General features: G+C 32.4%; 1 protein-coding gene across 1 annotated transcript in view; it reads right to left on the minus strand.

The window, feature by feature from the left end:
* Positions 1 to 524: 524 nt before the first annotated feature.
* LOC106685009 (mucin-2) overlaps positions 525 to 10275 on the minus strand; it is a 60423-nt gene continuing 50672 nt past the window's right edge. Inside the window, exons 2-3 of the mRNA XM_014427460.2 lie at positions 2088 to 7206; positions 525 to 1238 (exon numbers count right to left, since the gene is read on the minus strand). Of these exons, the coding sequence (XP_014282946.1) occupies positions 669 to 1238; positions 2088 to 7196 (5679 nt within the window). The 5' untranslated portion in view covers positions 7197 to 7206 and the 3' untranslated portion in view covers positions 525 to 668. The remainder of the gene's footprint in view (positions 1239 to 2087; positions 7207 to 10275) is intronic.

The following is a 10275-nucleotide window of genomic DNA, read 5'->3' on the forward strand; positions in this document are numbered from 1 at the left end:
ACTTAGAGTGGAATATACCTTCATAATTCTAATTCAAAACTACTGAAATGAGTACCTTATTTTGGCCCTGTCTATAGGGCTACAGGTCAAGAAGTTGATAAAACTGAAATTAAATCATTCGATAAATTTGATGAACATTTTACCTGAGCAGTTATGTTTTCGTCATATCCTTTATTATTTTTGGCCAAATTCTTGCATTATTGATTGTTTTTGCTTTGCTATGAACCCTTCTTCTGTAATTGTTGAAAAATAACAATACATATGTGTCTTAACACAATAAGATTGTTTTGTGTACTGTAGTCAGTCACAAAGGTTTAAAATTTTTAAATAATTCTTTAAAAACAAAAATACTAATATTTATTAATAAATAATAACATATTTAATAATATACAATTGTCCATAACTTAAATAAACATGAGGATTTTGAAGATGTCACAATTATTTGGTGTGGCTCCTAAAATAAATAACAGCCCTTATTTATAAGGCTTTTCAGGACTTGACTAAGTTTCTTTACTAAACTATGGTACTTCCTAAAGGTCCTTCAAAATATTATTTAGGAATTTACAAAAAAAATTATTTGCACAAGTCTTCGATAAATTCCACTTTCACGCACTTAACTTCTTTCCTCTGAGCCAGAAGTTTAGACCACTGTTGATTAATTTTAGAATTTAGCTCTCCAGACTTGGACTGGAAATTGAACCTCTGTCTTCTTTTCTCCTTTTTGTTTTTATACATTGTCCTTTATAGCATATTTCAGTCTCAAGAGATATTTCTGTTGTTGTAGAGGTTCGGTATGGTTCAGAAGTATCTTTTGCTTCTATTGTGTCCAATGGCAGTGTTGTAATTGATGTTGTTTGGTAAGTGTTAAATGCTTCATCTTTCTCTGTAGTCATTTCTGTCATTTCCTTTGAGAGAACATCTATCTCCTCTGAGGTGTTTTTTTGTTCTACTTCTGATTTCTTCTGTTCAGGTGTTTCAGTATTTTTCCTGTCGGTTCCATTTTGTGCATTTTCAACCAATAGAGCCTTAGTTGTTTCATTCAGTTTAAGATTGCTTTCTTTTTGTATAGCATTGAATCGCTCTTTTGTGTAGTTATTAATTTGTAATTCCTTAGGATTTATTTCTGTTACGAGTGAGTTTTCTCTAACCGAACTTATTCTTTGAGATTCAGCTGTTTCAAAGAGGTCCTTTGGCTTCTTAATTTTTCTTCTTACCCAAGTTCCTCTTTTCCTATTGCCCTAAAACAAACAAAAAATATTTCATTCCTAAGGTTTTTGATTATATATGAGTGGGCAAGAAGCCAAGGGATAAAGGTGACATTTTTTCTAATAAGATGCATTTCCTAACTACTGTTGCCTGAACAAAATTTGCTTTAATTATCGGCAAAATTGTGAACCATATATTTGGTTTAGACACAGGTAGTAGATAAGAAAAAAAATGTTATTCCCAAAATTTTCACTTGTATCTCTTGGCTTATCAACCACCCATATGAAAAGTTAATTATTGGAAACTATTGCCAATGATTTATGAATGGTATATTTTATATAATTGTAAGATGAGAAGATGATTCTCAAAGCTGTAGTTTAGTTACAAGGTTTTTTGACTTAAGTAATATCAAGTTTAAGAAAAAATGAATGTTTTATATATATATTATTAAAGATGTAATTAATATCAACATATTGTACATTATAAGTTTAAAAGGGAAATTTTTTAACAATGTTTTAGTGAAGAAATTAGCTTACAAGCAATAAATACTGGTTTATTGAGCTAAGCTATGATTATTTATGTTAGTTTCTTTTAAATAAATAGTGAAACTATCGATTGGAAATGTAAACTAAATGATATATAGACCGTATATTTTTTAAAGTGTTTAACTATTAAAGGATTGAAATGTTTTTTAAAGTATCTTGTGTAATATGTTTGGGATTATTATTTTTCTTAATTATTTATTTATTTTATATTTTTGATGTTTAGTATGAATGATGGAAATACACAGTATATATTTAATTGTAAATAAGTATCCAAGGAATTTCTGATTAGCTGTTCTTAACTATTTGAAATACAAACCTCTTTAACGGGCATAGTACCTGTGTTATTTTTGAGTTTTGTTGAGTATCTTCTGATTCATTTGATAAACTGTGGTCAGCTTCATATTCCATTATTGGTGTTTCTTGGTTTACTCTACTAGAAAAGTAGTCAGTTTTTGTAGAATCGTTTTTTAGTTTAAATCTTTCAGTTTGTTCTTGACCATCCTCTACCAAGTAACCAGGGTCCTTTCTTGGGTATTGACTAGCTTTCCCTGTGTAATCACCTTCTTTTATTTGCGTATAAGTGATTTTTTGTTCATTTGATGGGTAAGGTGATTGGTCAGATGAATATTGTTCTCCTTCCTGTGTATTGTAGTAATCATCATAATCATTTTGTGAAGACTCATGTTTTGAATCTTTTGGTGAGGCAACTTGTCTTTCTTCTGAATATGTTTCATCGGGATTGAATACATAACTTTGACTTTGTTGTATTGTCACACCTTGATTCCAGTAGTCAGAATCAGTATCTTTTGCAGGTTCTTCCACTCTTGTATTTTTCACTGGTTTGGGTGATTCATGTTTGGTAGTTGCTGTTGATGGTCTTCTCCTGTGATTACTTGTTCTGTGGGATGTTCTAGGCACATATGATTGTTTTTCATTAGTATCTGCTTCTGAAACGTATGGTCTGGGTGTTGTTTCATAATCCTTGTAATTGACAGTTCTTTTAGTAGTTTCATAATAATTACTGTCTTTAAAACTTTTTGGCTTCTCTGTTGTTTCATAATCATATGCTACTTTTTTTGTAGTATCATATTCATTAAAATATTTCGGACTTGGATTAGAATCTTGACTTCTATAGTGTGAAGGGTTTTGGGTTGTTTCATATTCCCTATAATATTGAGGCTTTTGGGTAGTTTCATATTCTCTATAGTATTGTTGTTTTGGTGTTGTTTCATAATCTCTAGAATATTGTGGTTTATCTGTTGTTTCATATTCTCTCAAGTACTGTGCCTTCTCAGTTGTTGCATAATCTCTTGAATTGTGCACTTTCTGTGTGGTATCGTAAGGCCTTGAGTACTGTGTTCTTTGTGTAGTCTCATAATCTCTAGGGTAATATGCCTTCTGTGTTGTTTCATAGTCTTTTGAATATTGTGGCTTTTGAGTTGTTTCATAATCCCTATATTGATGTTGTTTTTGTGTTGTTTCATAGTTTCTGGCATAATGTACCCTTGGAGTGGTTTCATAATCATCAGTGTAGTATGGCTGAGGGGTGGCTCTAAATTGTTTCTGTGTTGGGAAGTTTTCTTCTTGTGTTTCATATGAATATGTGGGAACTCTTCGTGGTGCACCACTTTCAGGATATTTTTTATAATTTCCTTGGTTTAAATCTTGGTTTCTATCATTCTGTGGCTCATATGTTGATTTATCATGAACTCTCTCATCACTATATTGGGGCGTTTCCTCTGCATATTCAGCTGAATCTAAGACAGAAGTGTGGGTTTGCTTTGTACTATCCTTGGTTCTATAATCATTTTGACTTGGACTTAATCTGTGTGGTTGCTGCCACAAAACTGGAAGAGTCTGGAGATGTTCAGTTGTGGTTGTTGGTAGTGTAGTGGTGGGTGTTGTGGGTCTTCGAATTCTTCCTCTTCCATTATGTAGTTTCGTTTGAGGAACTGTTGGTCTTCTTGTTCGTATCAAATATTTAGTGCCTGGAGGCGCATTTGTTGTTGTTGTAGTAGTTGTACTTGCTGTAGGCCTTAAGGGTCTTCGATGTGCCCTGGTATGCGAATATCTTCTTCCTGGAGATGATGTTGTTACATCTGACCTCGTGTAATGACTCTGTTCATCAGATTCTTCACTGCTGTTTATTGGAGGTTCCGTTGATGTAACTTTATATTGATGATAAGGCCTTCCTCTTCCTCTTGAACGTGATCTTGTTGGGAAAGTTCTCTCTGTTGTAGGTTTTGGAGTTTCAGATATGTTTGAATCGTAATGAGTTCTTTCATTATAGTCTTCATTTTTGTTCGTAGTTGATTGAGAATCATGGTAGCTATGCTTCTTTGGAACTGTTGGTTCTGATAGTTTATCTTGTGACTGAACATCCCTGTATGGTTCTAGTGATTCTTGACTTGCTGATTCATAACTAGACTTTTGAATAAAAGGTGTGGTATTCTGCTCCTCATTACTAGACACATAACCACCATATGAAGGATTAAAATTTCTTCCATCTTCAATTGTTTGACGTTGTTGTTCTGGCTTTCTAGCATGTGATTGTAGATTTATGGTATCTTTATTTAGCGTTTCTTGAGAATAATCTGCATCTTGCATAACATGTGGTGATTCTATTCTCTGATCTTTTTGTCTATAGTTATAGTTTTGTTCTCCTATTGATTGTGGTGATTCTATTCTCTGATCTTTTTGTCTATAGTTATAGTTTTGTTCTCCTATGGATTGTGGTGATTCTATTCTTTGATCTTTTTGTCTATAGTTATAGTTTTGTTCTTCTGTTGATGGTTGCACGCTGATATTATCTCTTTGGCGCTTCCTATAATTTACTTCTTCATAATCATTTGTAATAGAACTCACTTCTGGATAAGTCAAAGGGCTTCCTTGTTGATATAAGACAGGCTCCTCATATTTTCTTGTGGTTTCTATTCCTGAACGTTTGTCAGTTGGGCTCAAGTTATTTCTGGTGGTTTTCCCGTTAAAGTTGGTTGGTTGATATTCGTCATATGTTTCTCCAGACGTAGCAACATTTTGGTATTGAGGAGAACTAGAATGGGCGATATTCTTATTTATTGTGTCAGGAGAATAATAAGCACCATTTAATGTTTGTTCTGGTGTCGTAGCTACTGTATCATCATTTGAATATTTGGAAATATACCCAGGGTTTGAATCAGCATGACCAGGATTAAAACTTTCCCTAGATGAATCATCTTCTTTAGCATTTTCTACATTTCTTGAATACTGGGCAGCAGCTTGATGCCTTTCGTCAGGGTTAAATTGCGGAGTATCGCTAACTTTATGACTCAATGTATCTTTTTCAGAAGAATCTGTTGAATCTTTGCTTGATTTATATTGGTAATAATTTGGATCTGGTTCGTAATGGTGTTCTGTAGGAGTTTCAGGAACATTTGTTGCTACTTCTGAGTATGGATTTGTTCTGTGATTGGTGTTTCTATTTAATGGTCTCCTTTGCCTAGAGACCGATGGTCTCTTTGTAGTTGAAGCATAGGAGACTGATCCTCTCTGCGATCCTCTACTATTAAATTTTCTGGAACTGCTCGGTCTTCTTTGTTTTATCGGTGTTGCCTCAGTAGTTTCTGTTAGTGTTTCAGTCGATGATGAACTCGAATATTCTTCTTCTTGTAAAGAGTTAATTAGTGATGGAAGTTGAGGACTTATTGATGATATGTCAGCGGGAATAGTGAATGTTTCCTTATTATAATTTGTCGCCCTTAGATCAGGATTAGACTGTGGTGATGGGTTTTGATGGATAGGTGGTGTTTGTTGGCTTATATTTGACAGCACTACAGAACCAATGTGTGGTGGTGGAAATGGTATTTTAGCAAATCCTGGAGGGGGTTGGAAGTTCAGTGGAGCGACAAAAAAGGGTACTTGTGATAATTTATTTCCAGTTTGATACTTGTCTAGAGACGACAAGTATGGTAGCTCATACTTTATATACCCTGAAGGAGTATTTAAATTTGATGGACCAACAAAAACTTGAGGAGAGTCAGGGCCAATAGAATCCAGTACTGGAATTGTTTTTGAACCTCTTAACAAATTGATGAGATCTCCTATTCTGTTGCTTGTAGTTTTTTCCATAAATACCGAAAGTGGTGGTTGATTTGGTGGTGGTAGCGATGGCTCTGGTTTGTTTACATATTCTTTTTGTGCATTTCTGTCTTGCTGTGCATGTTTGTAATCCGAGATTTCATCTTTGATGGTTGTTTCATCAACATTTTGCTCTTTGTTTCCTGCCACTGAAGTTGCTAAATTACTGTTTTCAGTTTCGTACCTTTGGACATATTCTCCCCTTGATTGTTGATGTGGTTTGTAGTTTGTTGAATAATCTTTGTAATCACGGTTCGAAACTATTTGTTTTGTATCTTTAATTTGTTCGTCTGTTACTTCACTGTTGGAATAAACAGCTTTCCCTTGTGCTGTAGGTTGCTTTAGATGATAAGCAGGAACTTGATCTTTTAATGGTTGTATAGGGTGTCTAAATTTTCTCGATTCTTTTTGGTTGTTTATTTCAGAGACATCAGGGTTTCTTCCACCTAATTCAGGACTATAAAGATCTTTTGACAGGGGTTGATTAAATTCTGGTTTTCTTGCAGCAGCCTTATTTCGTAAATTTTGTTCTTGTTGCTTCAACATTTCAATGGGAACATAGAGGATTTGAATTTCTTCTTTCTGGTTTGGATCTCCAACAGACGACAAATTGCTATTGAATGGTTCTCCGGAGTATTTTGGTTTTTGTAATTTTTCATAAGAATTATCTGGGATCCCGGGCCTAACGGCATCTTTACTGATCCCTCTTTCATCAGTTTCGATTTCTCTTTCATTACCAACTGTATATTGTTCATTTGGAAGTAACTGCCCTTGATTGTAGTTTGGTACTATACCAAATTGGTTCCCTTGGGAATAATAATGAGGGCTTGGGACTGGTTCTTTTTGTAGAAGAGCTCTATTGAAAATAGGTAGACTGGCTTGTTGGATTTGTTGGTTTAGGAATTGTGTAAGTAGCTGTTGTGAATCTAATTGCTGCTGTAATTGTGGCTGTAATTGTGTTGGTAATTGTTGTTGTAGTTGCAATTGCGGCTGTAACTGTGATTGTAGGATTTGCTGCTGATTCAAACCTTGGGGGTTCACAAATGCTATTCTCTGAGGTGCTGTTTGAGAAGCTACCATTTGTTGTTTTGGATAATCCCCAATAAATTGATTAGCAGGATTGTGATGAGGAAACGAGCGTTCATGATTATGACGTGGTGAGGTAATGGCACTTGGAATTCGTATAGGCTGCTGGTTAATTCGATCACTTTTTAATGGCACCCATTCACCTTGACTTCTTATGTCATCTGGTTTACTCCACCGGGGCACATCATCTGCAGTACAATATACCAGTGTCACCAGAACACTGGCAGCACTAAGTACTCTCATATTGGGGAACCTGAAACAAACAAAAAATATACTTTTTATTTTGTATTTTTGTCATAGTTATTAGCTAAAAAGTATATAGTTTACTGAAAAGGAAGCTGTAAATAAGGTCAAACTTATATTTAATAAAAACTTAAAATCAAAAGGATCACTGGAAATATTTAATTAACAATTCAATTTCTACTCATTCCAATCTATTGAGTGTTGGTTTAAATTATATGCATATTTATCATATCTAAAGGAAAGTAGTAATACATGTAGATATGGATGCTCATTTTTGTACATTTATGATTTTTACACACAGAATCACTGTATTTGGCTCACTTGTCTGTAATCATCCATCTGTAATCACTGTGCACTTATCTAATCAAGGCCGCCTTAATATAGGGGAAATATATCTACCAAAAATGATTTATTGATTATTAGATTGGGATTTTAATGGGAAAAAACCACGAAAACGAGATTACTTAATGAAATTGTGATTTTAATAGATAAATAATTTTTGGTAGATATATTTCACTTTTGATAATGAAATAACCTGAAAACTCCCTTTAAGTATGTTATCACATATTTATTTTATTTAGTTCATGTACAGGTTATTTAAATTTTTCCTAACCTTTTCAATTATAAGTTTTTACTTTAGCCACTGTTACAAACACCTTTCAATGTTTGGAATCTTGATGGCTGGACACATCATATTGCTGAGTGTTCACTAGGAACCACCAATACCTAGTGCTGAACTCATATAGCACCCAACGTTTACTTCTACATTGGTACAAATGTTCATAACATCATGTAGCTTTACCAGTTGTGAATGTTGACAATTTATACTATTTTTTTTTTGTTAAGAGTTGTTTAATAACTCTTGTAACTTAATTTCAGAGGTATCGGTGTTGTTTTAATTTTTAAAAACTCATTGAGTAAAATGTTTTACCACAATTGTCGCAGTTTGTATGATTTTTAATTCCCCAACTTATTGAAATTTGCTGCCTATTCTCTTGAGGATCTCAATATTTCGTGACACGCATCTTTTCTAGAATCCTCCCACTTTCCTTTTTTTATAGTTTATTTTAACAAAAGAATAAATTTGACAATTCTAATTTTTAACCACATAAACATACCGCCTAAAAAATATAACTTAAAAAACAAAATACCTATACCACTTAAAAAAAAATTTTTTTTTGACACATGATTTAATTTTAATGTAGAACGATCTTTTTATGAACATAGTATTCACCAAGTCTATTATTTTGTTTTGTTTTACCTTTGTATTTTCTCAGCATTTAATTTACTTTTCCTTGGGGTAATCGGAAGAGTCGATTAAAAGGGATTTTTTTAAAAACTATTTTTATTCTTTAATGCATGAAAATTTACCCAATATATAAATGCTTGTTAAATTAATTATTCCTTTTCATTATATTTATTTATTAATAATTATTAATTATATTATTTATTCATATTATCATCAATGTTTCGAAGTCCTTTCCTCAGAGTTATATTACTTACAAAGAAACTAAAGAAAAGGTGATGTAATTCTGGAGATAGAGAAAGGATCCCAAAAAGTCAAAGAAAGACAATAAAAAGAAAAAACTAATTTAACAATTATTAATATATGAAGGAGATGATCAGAGGTGTTATATAAAGGAGCAAAAAGTAGTTTACAACTAATTATTTGTCAACGTTTCGCCCCACATTGCAGGGCTTTATCAGGGCTAAAAAGATCCAAAACCACTAAAACTATGTTGACAATGTAAGATAGAAAGATACAATAAAGTAAACTAAAATGGGGTTAAAAATTATATGAAAATGAACAAAAGAAATAAAAATAAGATGCACAATAATAAGATACATAGTGAAATACAGATAGAAAATACTGTTAAGATAATACAATGAAGACAATATAAATACAATACAATAAATGTAAAAGAATTGAAACAATGGATACTATAAAGATGAATATAGTGAAGAAAAATAAAAGAAGGAAAATATCAGTTAAAAGGCAAATGTTAGGTGAAGTAAATAAAGACTCTTAAATATAATGGTGTACAACTAAATGTACAACATTGTTTTATTGTAACTGTATTTTTATCTGTATATGTCGTTTTATATTTAATTAATTACATATTCTATCATTTAATTTCTATTTATGTTTCCTATATTATTTAACAATTATCGTTATTATTATTATCATACTTTCCTATAATTTTTATATTTTTTCTTGTATTTCACTCATATGTAACCGTTTTTACCCTCATCTTCCTCCACTCTATGTCTATCCCACACCCACTTTTGTCATTCTTCCTGTCTTTAAACACAACAGTTAGGTGGTTCTGGTTTATTCTTGATTTATTATTATTATTTTATTTGTTCTTTCCAGACCTTGAATCATTCTCATCTTGTTTCCTTAATTTTCCATCTCTTAGCGTGTACAATTTTTGTTTTTTAATTCTCTATTTTTTTGTTCCTTTTTGACCGCGAATCCGTATAACTTATGTTTGCGTGAAATAATTTGTATGGAGTTCCATAATTAATGATAAGAGTCTCGCATAAATGCAATAGAAAGCAGGGTGGGGAAGAAGGTTACGAATTTCACACGATCTAGAATAATTTCAGATTCAATAAGTATTGTAGTTCCATTTTACTATTGAAAGGAATTCACGATTTTTTTAATTACTACTATTTCTTGCTCTAGACTGTTCTTTTCTTCCTGTTTTGGGTCTTTTAGGGTCAAATATAAAAACTATTTGATAATATTTTTGCTACATGAACATACAGCGATGCATTAGTTCTTTAATAGCTTGAAAAGAGTTATTAAAATATAATTATGTTTTTCGAAATTTTTTGCCGAAGTTGCCTCTTCACTGCTTAAGTTTACCAACCACTGCTCTAAGGGAAAGTCGTGAAAATTTTACGAAAATCAGAGAAATTTTAATGATTTATTTGCCGACGTTTTGACTCACTTTGTAGAGCTTAATTAGAGTTTTTCAAGTTGAGAACTCTCGAAACTTTGACAGAAAATCGGAGCTGATGAAGCTGAACAAAGTGGGGCGAAACGTCATTAACTATTTTTGTTTCTTTTGTC

Source organism: Halyomorpha halys, unplaced genomic scaffold (genome assembly GCF_000696795.3).
Source record: "Halyomorpha halys isolate HHAL.00 unplaced genomic scaffold, Hhal_1.1 Scaffold647.1, whole genome shotgun sequence".
NCBI classification, from domain to species: domain Eukaryota; kingdom Metazoa; phylum Arthropoda; class Insecta; order Hemiptera; family Pentatomidae; genus Halyomorpha; species Halyomorpha halys.